The sequence below is a fragment of the Athene noctua genome, chromosome 12 (genome assembly GCF_965140245.1).
Source record: "Athene noctua chromosome 12, bAthNoc1.hap1.1, whole genome shotgun sequence".
In the NCBI taxonomy this organism is placed as follows: Eukaryota; Metazoa; Chordata; class Aves; order Strigiformes; family Strigidae; genus Athene; species Athene noctua.
This window is the reverse complement of record NC_134048.1, coordinates 24092880-24115647: the sequence shown is the minus strand read 5'-3', so window position 1 is coordinate 24115647 and position 22768 is coordinate 24092880. Positions and strand designations below refer to the sequence as shown.

Here is a 22768-nt window from a genome sequence, read left to right as displayed (position 1 = left end):
GCGCCGCTCGCCGTGTAATATCGTTTGTGGGGATAATGTCATCTAAACCCCTCAGCAACCTTGCGGTGGGGCTCCAGAGGTGGATTTTGGAGCTGAAACCCTGGGGCTGGCCTCGGTGGCGGGGCTGGGGCTGGCCTGTGCCCGCAGCCGCCGTGAGGCACCGGCCGGGCGTCGGGGGGGAGCAGGTGGGTCTGGGTGTCGTGGGTCTGGGCGTTGTTAAACTTTAACAGGGCACATCCCCATCCCTCACGTCAGCTGCCGCGGGGCACAGTGCACCCAGCCCCGGGCATGGAGCTCCTCGATCTGGCCTAATGCTGTCCCCGGGTTTATATGAGAAAACATTTTTTTTTTTTTTTTCTGTGTATGGAGGGTCTGTAGATCCCCCCCGACACAGGGGAAGAGGGCTGTGGGGCTGCAGAGGAGGGGGTGAGGTCCGTGGAGGTGCCCAGCGTCAGCCAGCGCAGAGGGTTGTGCTCAGAGTGGTTTGGAGGCTGGAGATGGAGGTTATGGATGGAGCACAGCCGCAAAGCCGAGCCCAGGCTCTCTGCTCCCTGTTGGCAGCACAGTCATCTCTTGCAGCTCCTTGGCCAGGAGGGACCATGCCTGGGCCGTGCCACCCCACCCTGCGAGTCCTTCTGAGACCTGTGGCCACCGCCGTGGGGCTGGGGAGCAGGCCCTGGCCGAGGAGGGCCCCTGTCCCCACATTCTGGGGGCGTCCAGGGCAACTTCTCTTGCCTGAGACCAGCCACAGAGCTGACACTAATAGAAAACGACCATTAAAAAGCTCTGTGATATTCTCTTCTCCTGCTTCTGGTCCCTCTCTCCCTTTGTTGCTGCTGGCGGTTTATGAATCATTGATGTGCCTAGGTGCTGCTGCTCTCCCGTTTCCCGCGCCGCTGCTCCCGCCGCCGCAGCCGTGCCAGCCCCGCACCGTCCCGGGGACGGGCTGTCGTCGGGGGATGCCCCGGGAGGCGGCAGGAGGGACTCGGTCCCCAGCGTGTCCGCACGGCCGAGCCGCTCGGTCCCCGGGCTCCTGGCTGGCACGGGCCGGGGACTCAGAGGGACGTGGAGGTGCCCTGGGGGCTCCTCTGCCCGTGTCGGGCTCGTCTCCAGCTCCCGACCGCGGCTGCTGCGGGTGCCCTGGTCCTTCTCCAGCCCGCGCTGCCGGGGGCTTCTCCCCGGGGCCGTGTCAGCCCCTCCCTCAGAGCAGGGGCGCAGGGCGCGGACACAGCGGGGCTGCCCGGCCCCAGAAGTGCCCCCGCGAACCGCCCGCGGCCCCCCAGCAGAGCGGGGCCAGGGGCCGCCGGGACTCCGTGTCCCCTCCCGGGGGTGGCGTGTGGCAGCCTCGTGCCAGGGAGCGGGGACCTTCCACGGAGCACTGGAGGGGCCCCTGTCCCCGCGCCCGCGGCGCTCCGTCCCCGGCGTTGGTGTTTCATGAGCGGCTTCAGGGTGGAAGCCGCCGGCGGAGGGACAGGCGGACGCGCCCCCCCGCCCCCGGAGCGGTACCGGGGGGTCACGGCGCTGAGTGTCCGTGGGGCGGCTCCCCGGGACCGTGGCACCTGCTCGGGGCCGAAGCGCTGGGGGCGGGGGGGCTGCAGCAGGGCGAGGGGTCCGTGCCACTCGGGGGGGGTAGCTGCCCAAGATCGAGGGGATTTGGGGCAAACCCGCTGCTGGGGCCCCGCCCCAGCCCTGCCGGGGAACGGCATCGGCGTGAAACCCCGGGACGCCGCAGCTCACGGCCAATTTGCTCAGGTTTCCTCGGTGGGGGCTGATGTTCTCCGTGTCAGCGTGCCTGCACGTGGCATCCAACCCGAGTGCGAGGCAGAGCCGCTGGCACCGCGGGGCTGGCTCACGGGCCCCGTTTGCGGGGGGGACAGGGGCTGTGCACATCGCCCCTGCTCGGCTCCTCCAGACAGCTTGGGCCTGACTGACCCCAAGTCCACGATACTTCAGCTTTCCTCGTGAAAGGAGGGAGAGGACGACTCCTCCCACCTCGGTGTCTCTGACAAGGAAAACACTTGCTCTATCCAAAATATTTCAGGTTCCTTCACTGCCCACACCCCTTCCCCCCCCCCCCCAAAAAAAAAAAAAGCTACTGAAGGGAAGCACAAAAGTGCAGCATTTAAAGAAATGTCAAAATTTTTTCTCAATATTTCCTTCTGTCTTTAGGTGAGAGTTATTTTGAGTTGCGAGGCATTTCAACCCCCTCGGCAGCATCAATACTTGGTCAACCCCCCCCTTAGAGCCGGGCCCGGCTCCCCTCCATCTCCAGCCGCCGCTGGGGTTCCTCTCCCCGCAAAGGGATCCAGGAGAGCCCATCCTTGCTGCCCACCCCCGGCCACCATCCCTCGGCCTCCCGTCCCACTGCTACACGCTCGTTCCTCTGCTCCCGGGGAGCTCGGTGCTTCGGGAGGAGAGACCAGCCGGGGAGGAACAAGCAGCCCGGGCACGGCGAGGGGAGCGGAGGCAGGAGCTAGTCACGTCCTGGCAATGGCCTCAAGCTGCCCCAGGGCAGGGTCAGGCTGGCTCTGAGGAAGGATTTCTGTGCAGAAGGGGCTGTTGGGCGTTGGAATGGGCTGCCCAGGGCAGGGGGGAGTCCCCGGGATCCCTGGAGGGGTTGAAGAGTCGGGCTGAGCCAGCGCTGAGGGATCTGGGGGAGTTGGGGACGGTCAGGGGGAGGGTCCTGGTGGGGCTGGAGGAGCTGCAAGGGCTTTTCCGACCCCGATGGTTCTGTGATGGAAGGAGATCCTGCCCGCGGGCAGTGAGGCACCTTTCCGCCACGGCTGGAGCAGACTGGAGACGGCTGTGAAAATCCTGCGTGTTGCTTGTCCCTTTGCCAGGCCCCAAACCACGTCTGGGGAGTCACACAGCACAGAACCAGCCAAGCAATAAACAGAGCTTCAGGGAGGTTTTTTCAGATGCTTTTATATGTTCTCACTACATTACTTAAAGAAGGATCTCTGAGTTTTGCTTTTTTTTTTTTTTTTATAGGCAGAAAGCTGCACTCAGGCCATAATGTGGTGGCGGTTGTAGACTAATGTGTTTTGGCATTTGGGGAAAACCAGATGTATTCTGAAACAACCGCGTTATCAAACTTTAACATCATCTGTGACTCAGATCCTCGACAAGTGTTCCTGCTCCCAGAGCTGCCGGGGCACGTGTAGGCACCCGGCTCCCTCGGGCCAGCGCCGGTGAGCTCAGGGCCAGCTCGGCCGCGGGCTCGGGGGCTGCGCGGGCAACCAGCCGGGCGCGCTGGGCCCGGGCTGCGGCGCGCAGGGTGCTCCGGCCCGGGGACGTGTCGGTGCAAGCTCCAGGCTGCTCCTGGTCCTGGCTGGAGTGCGCGGAGCCGACCCAAAGGAGAGAGCTGCCGGTGACCTGCGAAAATGCTTCAGCCTCGGCAAAGGGCGGGTGCTCGGCTGAAGCTTCTTTAGCTCTGCATCCTGCAGAGGTCTTGAAAATTTAATCCTTCCCAAGTCATTTCCCGATTTTTTTTTTTTTTTTTTTAGCGGGTTTGTCTTCCAGGCGTAACATCCCTTTATGTGTTTTTTGTTGTGTGAATTATACGGCGTGTTTGGGTGTGCTCTGTCCCAGCGGTAGCTCTGGAGGAGGATTTCAAACACGGGAGATGAAAGGGATGTTCTCTGCCTGCCATAAACACGGCGGCTCCCGAGCGCGGCCCCGCTCGCTGCGTCTGGAGGGCACGATCGCCCGGATCCCTCCTCGTCTGCTTCCCAGGGCCCAGCCCAGCGGCCCCGGAGCCCCCGGAGCCCCCGGAGCCCCCGCAGCGCCCGCCCGCCCCGGCCCCGCGCCGCAGCGAGCCCAGGGCCGCGGGAGCTCGCCCAGCCTCCCTCTCCCACCTTCCCTCAGCCCAAAGGACGGATCCTGCTGCTCCTCGGCAGCAGCGTCAGGACGCGAAGGTGGTGGGGCCCTCGCTGTGAGGCCAAGGGAGGGCGACCGGGGAGACCGAGGAGCGTCCCCCCGCGGCACTCCCCGGCGCGGGGCCGGGGCTCCCCTCTGGCTCTGGGGAGCACCTCGGCTGTTGTGCCCAGAGCTCGGCAGGAGGATGCTGGCGGGCCCTGCAGGGGCAGCTCGGGGGGCACGGGGGTCTCTCCCACCCGCCGTCGCAGCCACCGGTTTGGGGCACCGGGGGGGCTCCTGGCCGGAGGGTGCCTCTCCCCCGGCGGCCCAGGGCGCTGCCGCTCGGTCCCGGCCGGAGGGGGGGTTTGTCCCCCGCGCTGCCTCCTCCCCCCGCAGCATCCCCAGCGCTTTCGGGACCCAGCGGCCGGGCTCGTCCCCCATGAACCAGAGCCCCGGCAAACTCGCAGAAGGCACGAGTTAGACACGCCAGCCTCGGGAGGAGAAAAATCAAAGGTTTCCCTGCAAATCCATCTGCCCTACATCTCCTCTCCATTTTGATCTCCAAAGTCAGGCAAGTTTAAAAAGCAAGTAAATGCTTGACAGTGTGATCAACCTCCCCACCTGCTCCCTGCTTCTCTCTCTCCTGGAAAGAGAAGCGTGGCTCACCTGCCTGGTGGGAGAATCTCCTTCAAGTGCCAGGATGTAGGGACTCGAACCAAGATGGTTCCACTGAAATTACTAATGCTACGCTTTTACATAGGCGCTGAATTATTTAGTGCCCTCGCACTACCCAAATGCTTGTTTTTTTCGGTGGATGATGGCTTTGTTTCCCTCCCAGCTCTTCTGTTACGACAGTGAGTAAATGGAGAGATACCGCACTCCTCAAACATTTATAAATAATAACCCGTGTGAGGGTCAGGCTCTGCCACTGCGACCTGGGCAGGGCGGGAGGGGTGACGGGGTGTCTGGTCCTGGTGTCACCCAGGGCTGCCCCCCCCAGGGTCCCCAGCGGCCACCAGCACGGGCTGGGTGACACGGTCATGCAGGCACTCGGGTCCCGGCCCCCCTCGTGCACTGGAGAGAATGGAAACACCCTCAAAGGCACGGACTGTCTAAGGGCACGGACTAAAGGCACAGAGGAAAGGAGTAACCCCCGTGGGGGGGCAGAGCCAGGGTGCCCCAGTGCCGCCCCAGAGCAGGTCCAGACCCCTCAGCCCTCGGCATCCAGCAGCTGGCATTTCCGTCCACACACAAGGCTCGTGGAGACCCTCGGTCCCCGTGGCGTGACCCAGCAGGGCACCAGGTAACTGTTACTTATTCCTGAACTAATTCCTGCAATTACAGGTATGCCCCGGAGACATTTCGTGAATCCTCAGCGAGCCCCCGGCTGAAAAGGCAGCCAATCTGACACAAGGTGGTTTTGTGCGCAGCCTGCTCTGTGTGGGCATCCCACAGGCCAAGGGTCCCTGCCCCGACCCTTCCCACCCCACGCACCGCAGAAGCAGCCCCTGGGCCAGCCCCGAGCACCCACAGACCCCGAGCCTGAGAGGGGTGGGGGGTCAGCAGCTCGGAGACCACCTCGACTTCACACTGCATTCGGGAGCTCCATTTTCACCAGGCAGGTTGAAGACGTTTGCCGTGTGTCAGGACTGTTTTACAAGAGCTGATCTAGATTTATGTAGCGTTATTGTACGTTTTTAGTTCTGTTTGGATTTAAAACCAGTCAAAGCGTTTAATTTTCCTCTGCGTATTGTTTTGCTCCTTCATATAAAATTCAATTGAAAATGTTGTGACAGGTATCTCCAAATACAGTTCTAAATTTGCTTAAAGAAACAAAGTCTAAACCATGTCTTGATGATGGAATCAATTCGTATCTAACATTTCCAGGCAAACTGCAAAGCACAGCCAGTGTCATTAAAGACAAATTTGCTTAATTGCTTTAAAACACTCTGCTCTGAAGATAACTGCCGAAGCTGTACGGCTGGGATGAATCCCTTCTGCTCTGTCTCGGTGTAAAGCGGCGTTTTCCCTCGATGCGGACCCCCCCCCCCCCCTTCGACAGAGCTCCCCGCCCCCGGGCCCCGCACCGTCTGCCCGCGGCTCCCTCGCTGAGCCGGGCTTAGCTGGGCTGGGCTGCCTGCTGGGCCGGGCCTCCCGTGCAGCACCCCCCCGGCTCCCAGCTTGGCCCCGCACACCGGCCCCGCACTGGGGCCGGGCTCCCCGCACAGGTCGGTGGGGGCACAAACCGCCTTCCCAGGAGACGTTCCTCGTCCCAGACTGGACGAGCCTCCTCCCTGCAAACTGGGGAGAAGGGAAACCCTGGAGGGGGGGGCGCAGAGAAAAAAGAGACCGGACACGGGGGGGTTGGCAGCTGAAAGTCGCCGGTTTTCTCCGGGAAAGAAGCACAGCCCCGGCCCCGCGTGTGCCCCCTGCCGGCGGGGGACCCTCTGCCCAGCGCGGGCGAGCGGGGGCCGCTGGGAGCCGGGGCCTCAGCGGGGCCCTGCACCCCCCCCGGGACGCGGTGGCCAAACCCCGACGGGCGGGGACATGGACACACGTGTGCACGCACAGGGACACACGCACGTGTGCACACACGTGTGCACACACACACGCGCTCCTGCCAGGCCGTCACCATTCCTGTCCACGCTGCGGCCCCTCAACCCCCCCGCACGCCCCAGCCCCCCCTGCGCCCCACAGCCCCAACCCCACCGCTGCCGGGGGTCCCCCGTGCCCCGGCCCGTCACCTCCCTCCCCTCCTGCTCGTGCTTCTCTATGTCTGGGGGCTCCCCCCCCAGCTCCCATGATATCAGATGCGCTTCTATTGATTTCCTCCCTGCATTTGTTTTTGTTATTCATTATTAATGGGATCATTTTTCCATCCTTCGTGCATGAAGGCAAATCTTGTGTAAAAATCAATTGAGTGAGCACCGCCAATGGCTTGTTTGGTTTTCTGTGCTTTCATCTCTGGTGCGCAGCCCCTGGGAGACAGAGAGCAGGATATTAAGGAACAAGCATGGAATGGGGAAAAAAAAAATAATCAGTTGTTAGTGGTTCAGAAACCACAGGCGGGGGGTTGCCTGCTGGAGCGCCGTCTCACGCACACGGGCGTTACTGGGCATTCCCGCCCACCCCCAGCCCAGCAGGTTCCACTTGCCCCTTCGGCGGGGCTCGCACTGAAAGGGAATTCCCCCTCCCGGCGCGTTTGGCCCACGTCCTCCACTTTACCCGTGTGAGGTGGGTCTGGGGGTGTTGAGGAATTACGTGTCCCAGGGTAGGTCCCGCAGACCCGCGGACCGGGGGGAGGCCCCAGCGCTCCGGGAAAGCTCAGCCCCGACCCTCACACGCCTGGAGAGACCCACAGCGAGTGGGGCCGGGGTGTTGGCGGCAGCTCCCGGCAGGAGGGGTGGGGGTGCCCTGGGAGGGTGAGGGTGACCCGGCACAGCCGGCAGGGGGGGGCCCGGGTGCGCAGGGATGGATGGAGGCGGGGGGGGGGGGGTGTCAGGCAGGAGGGGGGTGAGGGGCTGCCCCCTGCTCCTGGGCTCCTCCCGGTGGCGTTTCTCACCGGGTTTGTTGGGCAGCTCGGCAGGACGCGGCTTCCCCGGAGCCGTCCCCCGGCACGGCGGGCACCGAGAGGCGAGCGGGGCCGCGTGTGCGGAACGCGCTCCTCTGCGTGCGGGCACCGGGCTCGGGGATGCGAGCCCCGCCGTGCGGCAGCCGGTAAAAGCCCCTTCGCGCTGCCCGGGGGGCTGCGGGGCCGGAGGAGGGAGCCGCGGCCCCCGCCTGGCGGGGCTGCCGCCGGCCCCGCCGAGCCCCGGCTCCTCCCGACCCCCCCGCCGCCCCTCGGCGCCGGCTCCCGGCCCCGGGGCGCCGCGTGTTCTACCAGGGACCTGGGGCGCTGCTGCCTCGCGCCTCCCCGGCAGCATCCGCCGGCTCTGAGCTATTCCCACCGCAGTCGACAGAGCCTAACCCCCAGGTCCGGGAGGCCGGTCCTGTACCACGGCCTACCCACGTTGACGTTTCATTAACCCCGAGCTCGGGGAGCCGGAGCCGGGGGCGGGCTGAGGCCCCGCAGGGCCGGAGCGGCGCGTCCCCGCAGAGTCCCGGGCGAAGAGAGCAGGGCTGCCGGTGTGCCCGGGCGGAGCCAGGACAGACCTGCGCGTGCGGGGCCAGAACAAACCCGGCATCTGCAAAGAGCGACCCGGGCCCAGAGCGGCCCCGCAGCCTCCCGGCGGGGGGAGCCACGGGGGAGGGCGGCGGGAGGGAGCCGGCGCCTCGGGCCTCCCTGCCCGGCTCGGGAACAGGCACAGCAGCCTTGGGGAAGTTCGCTTAGGGCTTGCTCCACATCTTTAAGCCGTTCTCTGGACCTAGCCGAAGGGACAAATGCAGAATTATCACAAAACCAAACAGACGTGGGCAAAGCCGGAACAGCCACAACAAGTAAACCTGCAGTGACGCCTGTGCCGTGGTAAGAACCAGCAGGGTTTGCGAGGGGAACGGGCGAGACGATGCGGCCGCCACAGGTTGTCCTACACTGGGGAGCAGAAGCGCGGGCTAAGGGAGGCTCAGGCTGGGTTAAGCGAGGCTCAACTCCGTTTAGCGCAAACCGGGGAGGAGATAATCCCGCCTGAAGGCAGCTTGCGGGCGCTGCGGCTGTTCTGTCCCACGGTGGGAGACCCAAGGCTTGCGGAAGGGGGGGACCGGCCTGCGGCGGCACTGCCCGCGGCCCCCCGCCCGGCCCCAGCCCCGCCCCGCCCGCCCCGTGCCCCGACGGCCGCCGGGCCGGTCGCCAGCCCCCCCGGGGCCGGGCGGAGGAGCGCGGGGCGGCCGCGACCCCCGGGGGAGGCGGCGGGGGACGCTCCCGGCCACTCACGGGGACGAGGAAAGAGATAAAACCGCCCCTTACCTGCTCGGGTGGGTAACCCCCCCCAAAACGCCCCGGGGCCGCAGTCCGGCCGGGGGAGGACGCGGTCTGAGCTGCCTCCTGCCCCTTTTATACGCTACGGTGGGCGATGAATATTGCATCGCCCGTATTTTAAATTTTCAGAACCCCCAATATAACGTAATGGCATAAGGGCATTCATTATTAAAGGACGTTTGGTTGGGAAAAATGGCCGGGGCCGATTGGAAAAACCCGGAGCGAGGGAGCGGCCCGCAATTACCGGGCTGAGGGTGGAAGGAACTGCCCTAACGAGGGCGGGGGGGGAGCGAGACCCGCTCCCCAGGTCTGATGTTTGTCGCTCATTGAAATGCTGAAGTGAAATATTCAGGGGAGGCTCGCGCTTCGATCATTAATTTTTAATCGTTAAGACGCTTCTGGGAGTCGTAAATAAAAGCCGTTTCCCCTTCTAAACAGCATCAGAAATGAACCCGCGACAGGTTTTGTTGGGGGGATCGTTCGGTTCCACCCGACGGGCGCGCAGCGGAGGCGGGGGGGGGGGGGGTGTGTGTGTGTGTGTCGGTCACCCTCCGCGGCGGTCCGCGGGCGCGGAGCGGGGCCGGGGTCGCGGCGGCGGCAGCGCGGGGCCCGGCGGGGCGGAGCGCGGTCCCGTTTCCCGGGGGGGGACACACACGTCCCGCCGAGGGGTGTTCGTTGGTTTTGCGCTCGCGAAGTTATTTTCTTCGGGCGTGCCCGGCGCGGGGCGGCGAGGAAAGACGCGTCCCTTCGGGTTGAAAAATAAAACTTTATTCGGAGCGGGGCGGGGAGTGGCGCTGGCTCGGAGCTCCGCGCGGCGGGACGGGGCGGGGGGCCCAGGCCCGACGTGGAGGGGGGGGAGCGGCTCTGCCCGTGGCGGAACGGGGGCCGGGAAACCGCGGAAACCCCGCCGGGGCGCTGCGCTCCGCGGGAAGCCGCGGCCCCGGTCCCGGGGTGCCTCGGCGGGGCGGGGGGGCGGTCGGGGCCGTCCCGCCCCGTCGCGGGGGTCCGTCGGGGCCGCGCCGGGAGCTCAGCGGGGCCGGGGCCGGGGCCGGGGCCGCGCCGTCGGGGGGGCCGGGCCGGGGCCGGTGCCGGCGGCGCGGCGGGGCGGGCGCCGTCAGTGCACCGCCGAGTACTTCATGCGCTTCTGCTTCTGTCGCTGGTTGCAGAACCAGACGCGCACCACGTTCTTCTTGAGGTCGAGCTTCTCGGCGATGGCGGCGATCTTCTCGGAGGAGGGCCGGGGCTGGAGGGCGAAGTAGGCCTCCAGCGAGCGCTTCTCGGGGGCGGCGATCGAGGTCCGCTTGCGCTTGCGCTCGGCGCCCGCCAGCAGCTCGGGGCCGGCGGCGCGGTCGCGGTGCGCGGCCTCGGCGCCCTCCAGCCAGGCCTGGAGCACCGGCCGCAGCGCCGTCATGTTGTTGTGCGACAGCGTCAGCGACTCGAAGCGACAGATCGTGCTCTGGCTCAGCGAGCCCACCCCCGGCAGCTTCAGCGCCGCCAGAGCCGCCCCCACGTCGGCCTGGGTCACCCCCAGCCGCACCCGCCGCTGCTTGAACCGCTCCGCGAACGCCTCCAGCTCCCGCGGGTCCCCCTCGGGCTCCGGGGCGGCGGGCGGCGGCGGCGGCCCCCCCGGGGGGCCCACGGCCACGGCCAAGGGCCCCGCGGCGGCCAGCGGGTGCGGCGGCAGGGCCGGCGGCTCGGGCAGGCCGCCGACGGCCAGCGAGGGCGAGAGGTGGTCCAGCAGGTCGCCGCCGTCCAGCGCCGGGTGCGGGAGCGGGTGCGGGTGCGCGGCGAGGTGCGGGAGGGCGGCGCAGGGGACGCCGCTCATGGCGGGGTAGCTGGGGTCCGGCTTGAAGGGGGGGTGGTGGTGGTGGGGGTGGTGGGGGTGGTGGCCCTTGGCGTGGGGGACGATGTCGACGGCGGCCAGAGCCTCGGCGCGGGCCAGCAGGCTCTCATCAAAGCTCCCGAATATATTGCCCTGCAGCTGCGAGCAAGAACGCGCATGGCGGGGTCAGTGGGGAATAGTGTCATCTCCGGATGAAAAACCTGCCCCGGCACCGCGGTTCCTCCGCGGAGCTCGGGTCATAAAAATTAATACGGAGGCAGCGGCCCCGCTCAGCGCAGACGTGCGGATCGGAGGCGGGAGCGGGAGGAAGGGGAGGGGGGGGAGAGGTGCCGCGACGCGCGATTGTTCTGGCGACATGAAAAAAACATTAAGCCGGTGCCTGTCAGAAAATGTGCCTTAAAGCGGTAATTATGCCTCAGCTACGTACCTGCGGGGCCGGGAGGCAAACTCTGCGCGCTGGCTCCGCGCCGGCGGGCAGCGCGGGGAACTTGGGCTCCTGGAGGGCGGCGGGCATGGCGAACGGCTGCTTGGCGTTCATGGCCATCATCCTGGCGGGCGGGCAGCCCCGGGCAGCGGCTCGGGGGCGTCTCTCTGCCTCGCCGCTGCCCGAGTGAGCGATTTTCGATGGCAGAGCTTCCCCTGCGCGCCCGCTCCCCCCCCCGCATCTTCACTCATCTTACACGCTGCCTGCCAGGAGCGGGCCCCGCGCCCTGCGCACGCGTGATGCGCCGCGGGAGCGGAGGGCAGCGCGGGCAGCGTGCGGGCAGCGTGCGGGCAGCGTGCGGGCAGCAGGACGCCCCGGCCCCCCGCCCTCCCGCACCCCGCTCGGGGCGGCGGGACGCGCCGTCGGGGCCGGGGCCGGGCATCGCCTCGCCGGGCCCCCGGGCAGCCCCGGCTGGGCCCCCCCGCCCGAATCCTGCCCTTCCCGGGGGGCCGGGGCAGGTCCCGCGGGAGGGGGCGGCAAGGGGGGGGCATTTCTCCGTGCGTAAAGCCCCCGGGGTGAGGGTTGGCTCAGCCTTGCCCAGGCCGGCGGGTCCCGCAGCTCCGCGCCCCGGGGCCGGGGGGGTTAAACCGGAGCAGCCACAGAGCCGTGAGAAATCGGTCCGGGGGGGTGGGGGGGGTGGAACGGGACCTCTTCAACGTCTTCGGAGCCGCCTCAGGTTCCAGAGCGGTCCCGACCCCCCCCCAGGGCCGCAGCTGCGGGCGCGGGGGGGCGATGCCGGCGCTGCCCCTCCCGCGGCGGCGGGAATCGCTCCGCAGACACGGGCCGCCCCCCCCGAACCCCCCCGAGGCCGTTCGCGAGTGCGATCGTTGGCGTCACTCTGCTGCTGAGCGGCCGCGACGGGTCGGTTTTGCCTTCTCCTGGTCTCACACGTGGGACGCTCCGGCGGCCCGGGGACGTGTCTCACAGGTGCGGAACTTGGAGTTCTTAAACAAGAATAAAATCTACTCCTGGATTTAAAGTCTCCGAGAGTTTTATGAGCCTTAATAAACCCAGCCCGAGCGCCGGGGCAGCTGCTGTCGCGGGGTCCTGCGGCGGTGGCCGGAGCGCGGGGGATGCTGCTGCGGTCCCTTCCCTTCGGGAAACCCGCCCGGCCCCGGGACGCGGCGTCTGGCCCCGGTGGCCCGGAACAGGCGGGAGCTCAGCCTAAAGGCCGGAGAATAACCCGTCTGAGAATTCCCTCCGGAAAGGTCCGCGGCCCGCGGCGCGCACTCACACGGGGTGAAGGGTGGAGGGGGGCGCTGGCTGCGCCTCCCGCTGAGGAGCTGAGCGCGGGTTTTACCGCCCGTCCCGCACCGCCCAGGCTCGGCCCGGCCCCAGGCTAGGCCCGGGGGGGTCGGGGGGGCAGCGCCGGGGGCTCCGGTACCGCCGGGCGTCAGCACCGCGGACGGCGCCCGCCGCGGGGGCGCGGAGCGGGAGCGCGGATGCGGAGGGGGCGCGGAGCGGGTGAGCGGGTGCGCAGGACCACGGCCGGTCCCTCCGCACCCGCGGCCGCTCCCCCCGCACCCGCGGCCGCTCCCCCCGCACCCGCGGCCGGTCCCTCCGCAGCCGGGCAGGGACGCGGGGGCCGGGCTGGCAAAGCGGCTCCCGCCCGTCCTGGGGAACCGGCGCCTTGTCGCAAAGCTCCGTGCCCTGATTTATGATAAAAAATTTAAAGGAAATCATTTATATTTCAGAGGGCCTAAATAGCTGCATGAAAGTTTTATCCAAAGCGGCACCATATTTATAGGCAGCGCCGTGCGTTGGAGGTAATTAATAGCGGGATAAATTTCATTCCTTTGTGTTGTTTTGTTTTTAATCCTCCCTCCGGGCTCTGGTCAGCGTGAGGAAATGAGCGGAGGCAAACGGGGAGCGGGGGACGAAGCCCGGGGCGTTCGCCAGAGCGCGTCCCCCAGCCCCGGCTCCGAGAGCTTTGGCACTGGGCATTTTTTTTCCACCCCTCTGCCGTTGCTGCCTTCCCTTCCGAGCGAGGAGGAGGTGTGGGGGCCCTCGAACCCCCCCCCGCCGGGAGCCGAGCGCGGCCCGAGCGCACAGAGGGCTGGGCTGGGGGCCGGAGTCAGCTCGCCCCCAGCCCCCAGGAGCACCTTTCCGCAGCGCCGGCTCCAGCACAGCCTGTCCCTCCCCTCCCCAAGGCAGCCGCTTCGGAAGAAACCGGGCTGAGTAACGGAGCTGCGGAGCTCCCTCTAATTAAAGCTGTAAAATATTGATGTTCCTGGCCCTGTCTACTGACGTTACACCTTACAAACAGAGGAGAGAAGTCCAAAGGATAAACAATAACAAGTTAAGAGAGCCCAGATGGTTTGCCATCAGAAACCATCCGCGGACTCAACGGTGTCACTGCAATAGATTTCAGAGATCATTCACCTACTGGTAAATAATTCATGGTATTTCTGGAAAAACACCTCACCAACCCCATACCCTGATGAAACATCGCTAGTCACGCATTGAAAATCTGAAGGTAAAAGTCGGATTAAAAGCATGTGCTATTGTATTCTTTGTCACAATTCATAGATTTCTATCCACTTTCCTAATATATCAAAATATTCTGTTCTTATTTAGAATTTAATTCAAAGCCCGTCACAGAGTGTTGTCAATAGGCTCTTGTTTTCATTGTACTAATTCAATTTCATTTTAAAATTACGTAGTAAATGCTTACACAGGACTGATGGGAAGTTCAAAATATAAACGTGTTATTTAACACACAATTCGTGCTAAGTCCATGACTGTAAACAGCACTATTACAGTCATAAAGCCAACATAACTTGCCCCATTAAATTTTCTACAAGTGCTATTTAAAACAACGACATAACTTCCTTCAAATCTGGCACTTTTGGAGCCAACCCCTCCAATACTTTTACCTTTCAAGATCTGTGGGCAAGCTAAAGCACGCACACCCGGCACAGACACTTTCCTTTTCCCGGCTGGGGGAACCAGCCGTGTGCACCCGCGTTGCCTCCTGCTCTGGAGCCTTTGCTCCCCTCCCTGCCCATCCCAGTCCTCGAGAGTTTCGCTGCCACCCCCTGGCATTTGTCTTTGCTGTGCAGCTGAAAAGGAGTCGTGTTCTTCAGACCTGACTCAAAATTCATATGATAAAATAAATTCTATTGCTGAGATACAGCCTGTTATCACAGAACCACAGACCGGTTTGGGTTGGGAGAGATCTTAAAGCCCACCCAGTGCCACCCCCCTGCCCTGGGCAGGGCCACCTTCCACCAGCCCAGGTTGCCCAAAGCCCCGTCCAACCCGGCCTTGAACCCTTCCAGGGAGGGGGCAGCCACAGCTGCTCTGGGCAGCCTGTGCCAGGGCCTCACCCCCCTCACAGGGGAGAATTTCTGCCTTAGATTTAACCTAAATCTCCCCTCTGCCAGTTTAACCCCGTTCCCCCTCGTCCTATCCCTGCCCCTGATGACGAGTCCCCCCCTTTCCCGCAGCCCCTTTCAGCCCCGGGGGGCCGCTCTAAGGTCTCCCCGGAGCCTTCTCTCCTCCAGCTGAACCCCCCAACTCTCAGCCTGTCCTCACAGGGGGTGCTCCAGCCCCCCCAGCATCTTCATGGCCTCCTCCAGGCAGGCTCCAGGGCTGCTCTCCATCCTCTCCTCGCCCAGCCTGGGTTTGTGCTGGGATTGCCCCAACCTGTGGGCAGGACCTTGCCCTTGGCCTTGTTGAGCCCCACAAAGTTCACACAGACCCACTTCTTGAGCCTGTGTGCCTGGTCGAGGTGACGAGCGCTGACTTTGGAAGGTTTCAGTAGAACCCGGGGTTGCACAGCACATTTCTTGTACCCTAGAGGCATGAGCCACGCTGCACCCGCTATGATATGGCTGTTCCACTGCACAATCTGATCAAGGAAATATCTAGGATTACCCAGACAGTCAATTATTCATCAGCTAAACGGCCAAGCATCAATTACCTGGCTTGATTCTCTTATTCATTAAGGAGATTGAAGAGGCCAACTTAACAAAGCAAAAAGAAAGTTGCTAAGTTACAGGAGCTGCCCGGCTCAGTGGCGGGGCCACACTGTGTCAGGCTCTCAGAGGGACGGGGTCTGACAGCGAGGAAGTCTCCGAGGCTATAGAGTGTCACCCAGAGCACTCGGGTGTTGAAGCTGCCCATTCCTCCGCGGGGCTGAAAGCAACGGGGTTAAAGCGAGAGGCAGGACTGCGCCGGGGCTGGAACCGCACCTCGGTGAGGGCCCAGAGAGAGGCCAGCGGGGCCCGACCCCGGAGAGAGGCCCTGGGAGGATGGAAGGTGCTGTCAGGCTGTTCTGAAGAGGGACCTGAAGGGTTAAAGCAAGGGGTCAGGGAATGGCAAGTTTTTCATACAGGTGGGGGTGGGATGGAGGCGATTTCAGAGAGAAAAGCTGCAAGTGGCATCGCCACAGAGGTTCCGCTGGGCAGAGACCCTCAGCCGGGTCCCGCAGCACGGAACCCACAGGCAGTTTAAGACAAAAGCACATTCCCCACCGCCCCGACTCACCTCCCCGCGCAAAGGGGCCAGGCGCCGCGGGGCTCAGCGGCTTCCCGAGGGTCACCACGGCCCAGGGATGGACTTGGAGATGGGACGAGGCGTGGAGCCGCAGGAGGGGTGAGCCCAAGGTGTGTCTGATAGTCATGGAGATGAGCGGGGTGCCGAAGCTGGAGCCGGCGGCACTCGGCAGCGCGCCCCACGGCACCTGGCGAAGCCCCGCGGCTCCAGGGGCTGCACCCCGACACTAAACACAGTCAGAAACTGGCCTCGGACACACGGCCCCCGCGCAGCCAGAGCTGGCCTGGCCGACCTGGCACAGCGCAGGGAGACGGAGGTCGCTGCAGAGCCGGGGAAGGGGAGCAGGGCCCGGGGCCGAGGCTGTGGGGAGCTGGGGGGGCCGGGCCGGCGCTCGCCCAGGCTGGAGCGCGCGGGCAGGGAGCACCCAGGCATCTGCCGCGTGGCAGAGCGGGACGGGAGCCGGTTCCCAGCATCCACCCGGGGAAAAGGCTCCTCAGGGAAGTAACGTCAGCCTGCGGCAGGACACACAGCTTGAGCTGACGGACTGCTGACCCCCAGCATGCTGGAGCCCAGAAGAGAACAGTGGCAAGAAAAGTCGGGCAGCTGCAGCTGAAGATACCGACTCTTGACCACTCTGTGGCGGCCGATGGCTGCTGCTCACGGGGCTTGGTGGCACCAGCGAAGGCGCGGCACTCGAGACACAAGAGGAAGGCTCTTACTCATCAGCAGTTTGCGTGAGCACTCCTCTCACCAGCACTGGACCTGCTGGGGTACAGACAGACACCCCCAGGCCGTGCAGCTCCATACGCGCGCCCCGAGCACCAGTGTTCCCGGCCGGGGGGGCCCGTGCCCCGGCTCTGCCCCGCGTCCCCTGGACGTCCTGGCCCTCCCCGCGGACGGGTTGCGGTGACCAACTCGTTACAGCCGCACACCACCTCGTCTGCCTTCAGCCAGCCCATTTCACAACGTGGGCTTTCGGCTCTGGCTTTTCTCTTCCACGATTTGTCTTTTGCGGGTCCTACCTCTGCGCACTGGCTGAGGCCGGGGAAGTCAGGGCCAAACGGGCCTGGGAGGCAACTGTGGGCGTGAGAAGGCTCCTGGGAAGCAGAAGAACTTCGTGCAGGTCCTGTTGCTCAGGGTGCTGGAGGGAGCAGTGAAGTTCCCTCCCATCTCTTGCTGCTCTTCGTCTCGGCGAGGACGGTTTCCCCTGCGGGTCTGCTCCCACACGCTAGCTCAGCGGGCCACCCCGCGCTGGCCCAGCGGGCCCCCTCCCCAAGGACTGGGCACCCCGGCCAGTTGCTGAACTTCCTTCCAAGGAGAGGGAAGGGGAAGTGCCTGGGGTTTGTGCATTGCTTCAAATTAAATGATAGGTGGTGGCTCTCATCGTCTGTAACTGAAAAACAAAGCGAAGTTTTGCCGGCTGCATGCGGAGAGCTCTGGGAGAGCAAAGCCTTGGTGTGCTACTGGTCACAGACAGTGGGCACGGGCAGCTCCAGGAGGCTGAGTGCGTGTTTGTATTAATTCCAGACCAAAAGTAAAAACCCTTAGTACTAGAAAAGCATCATGGCCATATTAGAAAATCAGAGGTGCCAAAGCTACACTGCAGCACTGAAATCTTGTTTAATGGAGGCAGAACAAACAGCCTGTCTTCCAGCAGCAGCGTGGGGAAAGCCGAGGCAATCTTATTTTTGAATTTTTCAGTAAACAAGGTTTTGATTTGAGGTCCCAGGAATGCAAGATGCCAGACAGTTCACGCTAACTGGGAGATCTTCCTTGTACTCGTTTGTAATGTGCATGAATTATAGAACTTGTTTCTTGTATCATTCCCTGAAATTAAAATTGTAACAAAGGACACATCGGTGCTTGTTAAAAATAAACCCGATCTGTTCCTGATGGAGATAATAGGAGTGACACGACAATATTTTCCAGGGGGGTGGGGGTAGGTAGAGCAGAGCACTTATCTGTCAGGCATCTCTTTCTTGTTATATTTGCTCCTAATTCTAGAAATACATCTAAATGTAGTCTAACAGGATTCTGTTCCACAAGAAATTAATGAGGAACAAACATTAATTATTCATGTCCTGAAACAGTAGGTCTGCTAATGTTTTTGCTAATCAACAAGTCAAACAGCTGTATCTTTGTCAGGGCAATCTTGGGGAGGATGGAGAAAGAACAACATTGATATGTTTTACCCGGCTGCCCCCAAAGCCTTGCCCTTAATTTGCACATTTCTCCATCAGGAATCCAGGATTCCTGCTACTTCCTAACGCCGTCCATTGTCACAGGATTGAACTGAGGTACTCTCCAGCACAACATCAGCCGCAGACGGGACTAAACTCTGGTGAAGAAGCCCCGCGGAGCTCCCCGGGCGGCTTGAGGCCTCTGGAGTCAGCCCTCTGTGGGAAAGATTAAGGGAATGAGACAAGAAAAACAGAAATCCAGCCATAGGAAAAAGGGAGAACTGGGATTCAGCTGCTCAGGCCCGAAACAGAGACTGAATATTTGAACAAAACCTGTGTTTGGCTCTTCGGGTGCATTGTGCCCCGGTTGGGGGTCGGGGGGTCACGGCTGGGCCCTGGGGCAGCCCCGCACCGGGGACACCGACGGCAGGAGAGGAATCTGTAGGCGACTGCAGGCAGGTTTTAGCAGTGACTTTTCATGCTGGGCCTTTATGTGGGTGAATATAATGAACTGAACCTGCAGAAATATTGCAGTTTAGCCATTTCCCTAACAGAATACATGTAAAAATTAATGGCTTTGTTTAGAAAACAAATATTAAAAAAAGAATAATCAAAGCATAATTAGAGAACAAGTTGCTTTCAAACAAGAGTTTGAAATGGCAAAGTTAAAAATGTATTTCCTTCAAAGGGGCAAAGGTTACAGAGCCAAAAAAAAGACTTAGAATCCTCTTGCTTTGCCAAAATTTGGTGCCCCAAAGCTATTTGTTCAGTTGCTGTGGGATTGCTCAGTGAATGAGAGCAGAGGAGGACTGTTCAGCGCACGTTTAAGCAGAGACTCTGCAACATCCTCCAGCTGCTTCAGCGAGAGGCGTTTGTGTCTGCGTCCACCCGCAGGAGCACAGTGTGGAGCAGAAACAGTCGTGATCCTGCACGGCCCAGCAAAACGCAGCAATCGGGAAACTCAGCGCAGCGGTGCCAGAGGAAGCAGCTCAGCGTCCTCGCACGCTGCTCCCAGCACAGCTGCTTGCCTCATGTTTCCCATGCTTTGGTCAGCATCCACGAACCAGTAAGAGCAAACACAGACATTTTTTTTCTGCTTTCAAGCTGGAAAATAAAATTTAAAAGTTTTGCCAAAAGATCTCCAAACAGTTTTTCCAAATCAAAGGGATTTAAGACTTGCCCGTAGTACAAAATCTCTCCTCTACATGCCTGCATGGTTCAAAATTCCCTTAGAGCTGCTGCATCTTAAAACTAGCCCGAGAAGGTGGTCAAGCTGCTTAAATCCCAGAGCTGCATCACGGCTGTAGCTGCAGCAGATAAAGCCCTTCGCCCCCAGCATCCCCAGGCAAGCTGATCGCCGGTTTAATAACCAAACCCAGAATTTTCCCGCTCCAGGTGCTCTAACAAACACTTCCCATCGCATCTGCCTCGGGATTCATTTTGGATCTGTTCCAACTGCATGAGGCACCAGGGGACCCCGCACTGAAGGTTTGGGGCTGTTTCTGGGAGGGGAGCTCTGTGGGGGTCTGCACCCTCGGGGCGAGCGACGCCCCGCGCTGCCCGGAGCACCCTCAGCACGAGGTGCTGGGTGCTGCTGTGCCCTGTAGTGCTGCAAAATTATTCAGCTCCTTCACATCCCGGTTACATTAATGCTCCCTGAAATCTTCATTAAAATTTGAAATGAAAATGTAACAGTCAAAGGGGGTGGGGAGAAGTCCTGTCACCTGACGTTAAACTCATCCCTTCCACGGTGGCGTTTCCTGGGGTTAAATTGAAGAAGTCACACCAACTGCTGCATCTCAGCTGGGGGAAGGCAAACAGCCGGCGGCCAGAGCCTGGGCGCCGCCAGCGCCGTGCCCACGGGAGCCCATGGCGGTGCCAGCGCCGGCGGCCGCGCTTTCCCGCGGCTCTGGCGACGTTCCACTACGAGGCGGCGGGGCCGGCTGCCCGTGGCCACGGCCATGCCCGCCGGCTGCACCGTCACACGGCCTCCCCTCAGCGGGACATCGCTGGGCGTCGTGCCCAGGTCGTCACCCCTCAGACACACCGAGGCGCCTTGCTGTGATCCGGAGGAGAAAACCTCCTGTTCCCAACCTGCTTTACATTTAGACACAAACATCCCAGTTAGAAAGACCTGCAGGCAAGAAATATTTTCAAAGTAGCAAGAGGTGTCTGCATTAACAGCGCCGGAGCCCCGGGGAGCGCTCCGGAGGGACGGCCCCGCTCGGCTCCTCACCGGCGCTCGGCCGCGTCCCGGGGCCCCGAGGCGACGCCGTTCTCCCCAGCACCGGCCCCGCGTTTGGGTGACGGGGCCCAGGCCCCCGCCGGTTGTGACAAGGTTGATGTCACCCGCACAAAGACGTGAGACGTCCAGGGGATACTTATAGTTGGGGTTTGCCAGAGACGGGGAACCCGGGGAGCGCAGAGGTCGCAGGGAAGGTGCTGGCTCCTCCCAAAGCCGGTGAGAGCGCGGGCGACAGAGGGAACGCTTTAAAGCGGGTGCCTGCTCCTAACGGCGCCCAAAAAGTGCCACGTCACCAGCCACACAGGAATTCATGATGGATTCAGGCTTTCTCCAGGGCAGGGAGGGCTCTCTCCCACCCAGAGCTTCGAGAGGAGCTGGAAAACGGTGCAGGCACCTGTGAGGGTTTGCGGCAGGAGCGTCGCCCGGCTGAGGAAGCGGGAGGGTCTTTGCTCTGCTCCACAAAGGCGCGAGGCTCAGCCCCAGAGCAAAGCTTTGCGTACAGCCCTGCACAGCCTGGCAGATTTTACTGTCTGAAGTCACACACGTTGTGTTCTGGAGGTCTTTCCTCCCTGGGTTCAGGGAAGCGCAGCGCCCTAAAGCTCACGGCATCAAGTTTTGCAGCCCCTTAATTAGGCTTTTCCCCCAATGAACAATCAAACAGTTTTGGGGCAGTCTAAATCTGTAAGAATCCGTTCCTCAGGCAAACCTCAGACAATACTGCATTTTATAGTTAAATTAACAAGTCTCGTAACTATTCTCCTTGTCACATTGATCTCCACATGCCGATATTAAAGCTCCCACTGCATACAAACACAGCCTGAAAACACTGCCTTATAGGCCTAGGGGTGCTTACAGCCATGCACACTGTTATCTGTCTCATACTTTTATACTGTTTTAATTCCCTCTTTCATAATAGAGGCACCAACAGCTGGAAGTGTGCTTGTTCGAGAAGTCCTCCTCACTCCTCTTCGATGCACAGATAAGCCAAAGTCATGTTAAAAAGTGAAAAGGAAGAGTGGATGAAATTGTTGTCTGACATAGCTTTAGCCACCAGAGAGCACACAGAGGTACGTTATGTCGAGTTGACTCCAAATAATTTTCACATGAATTACTAAAGTGCCAGAAATGTATAATTTATTAGCATTTAAATAAATCACAGAGCAGAAGTGCTTTAAGGTTATCGGTGCAAGATGCGCAGACGAGGCTATAATTAACTCAGAAACGTCACCGAGCGCAGAGCTCTCAGCGGTGCCACGCCGACGCCATCAAGGCACAGCAAGACAAAGTACAAAAGAGGTTTGACTCCTGAAAACGGGGATGAACACCAGCACAGCCGGACCCCTGAGCTGGGTCGCTGCCGGGGTTTCCCCTCTGGCCTCGGTCACTCGCCTCCACCACAGCTGGAGGCACAGAGAGCAGTGACACCAACTCTGTCACGGCCCTCCTTTGGGCTGCAGTAAATCGGCCAGATAAAATGGTTTTTGAAGTTCAAAAGCCGTTTCTGACAAAAAGCATATTTGCCAGATGCCATGAAGAAGCAGCGAAAAAGCTCTTGGTTTTGTTTTGTGGGAAGACGGGGAGAGGCCCGGGCGGAGCGGGGCATTCCGGGATGTCAGCGGTCCTGCCGCTCACCCTGCTCTGGGGAAACAGGACGAGGCCGAGGAAATCCCCCGGTGCCCAGGGCCGGCTCCCCTCTGCTCCCCGGCTCGGACCCGCGGCTCGTCCCCGCACCCAGACATCGTCCCCAAGCAAAGTTTTTGCTTTTCTCAGAGCAAAAACTGCTCTTGCTGCACCTTTGGGGTTCACTGTAACAGTTCCAGCCCCTCAGCAGACGCGTTTCTCGGTGAAACCCACGGTCAGAGGTGGCACAGGCAGAGCAGCAGCATCACCCCCGGTACCGCCGAGGCCGACCCGCGCGGCACGGCCAGGCCGGACGGCGCCGTCACCCCGAGGCCAAGCGCCACACGCGCTCGCTGCGTCTCCCGGAGCAGCTCCTGGGGCAAAGGCATTCTTGGACCGAAGTAAAGACGGACCGACCCATCCCCAGGAAGGGTCCCAAGCAGGGTGAGGGCACGCTGCTGCTGAGACGTGGCCAGTGGAAATGGTCATTCCCTGCAGTGCCAAAACCATCCTGCCTCCCCCGTGCAATGTTCATGCAATCGCAAGTTTACCACATCAGCTTCTTCTATTTATACAATTTTCAGGTCATAGGAAAGCTGCAAGAACATATCTTGAGTGAGTTTATAAACTTTCAGTTGATACCGTGGTTAAAAGCAAGAGAGCAAGCAGAAAATACTGAAAAAGCAGAGAAGCAGTATATAAAAACCTGTGTCATTGTAACTGAGCTCACCATTGTGAAAGCACGTTTAGATCAAACTGAAAATAAAATAAAAGCAGGCAAATCACAGTAAAACACATCGGACTTCCAGGATGAACACTGCTAGCGTCACAGAAGATACTGCTTCAAAACATATTTATCTGGAGATTAACATAAATCCTATTCTACACAATTTCTAATAAACTTTCCTGTGTGTCTTTCCCTCCCTGGAGATGCCGCCCGCGGGGACGGGGGCCAAGCGCCCAGCTCAGGCGGCCGCGGAGGTGTCACAGTCACCTCTGCAGCGTCCCGTTACGACCCCTCGTGATGAAAAATTATTATTGCAGAGAAAATAATCCCGCACTTGGATTTGGCAAACGTTTTGCTTGTACAGCCAACCTACCTGATTACTGCCTCCTCTCCATA

General features: G+C 61.5%; 1 protein-coding gene across 1 annotated transcript; it reads right to left on the bottom strand.

Annotated features, from left to right (window-relative positions):
- Positions 1-9829: 9829 nt before the first annotated feature.
- Positions 9830-11296, bottom strand: POU4F3 (POU class 4 homeobox 3). Its single transcript, XM_074916029.1, has 2 exons — positions 11044-11296; positions 9830-10754 (listed from the first exon to the last, which is right to left on the bottom strand). The coding sequence occupies exons 1-2, from the start codon at positions 11161-11163 to the stop codon at positions 9888-9890; spliced, it is 987 nt and encodes a 328-aa protein (XP_074772130.1). The 5' UTR covers positions 11164-11296; the 3' UTR covers positions 9830-9887.
- Positions 11297-22768: the final 11472 nt, after the last annotated feature.

Coding starts and splice junctions, on each gene's coding strand:
- POU4F3 (XM_074916029.1), bottom strand. CDS start 11,163: ATGATGGCCATGAACGCCAAGCAGCCGTTCGCCATGCCCGCCGCCCTC. Junction 10,755..11,043: donor TTTGCCTCCCGGCCCCGCAG/GTACGTAGCTGA, acceptor TCTTGCTCGCAG/CTGCAGGGCAATATATTCGG.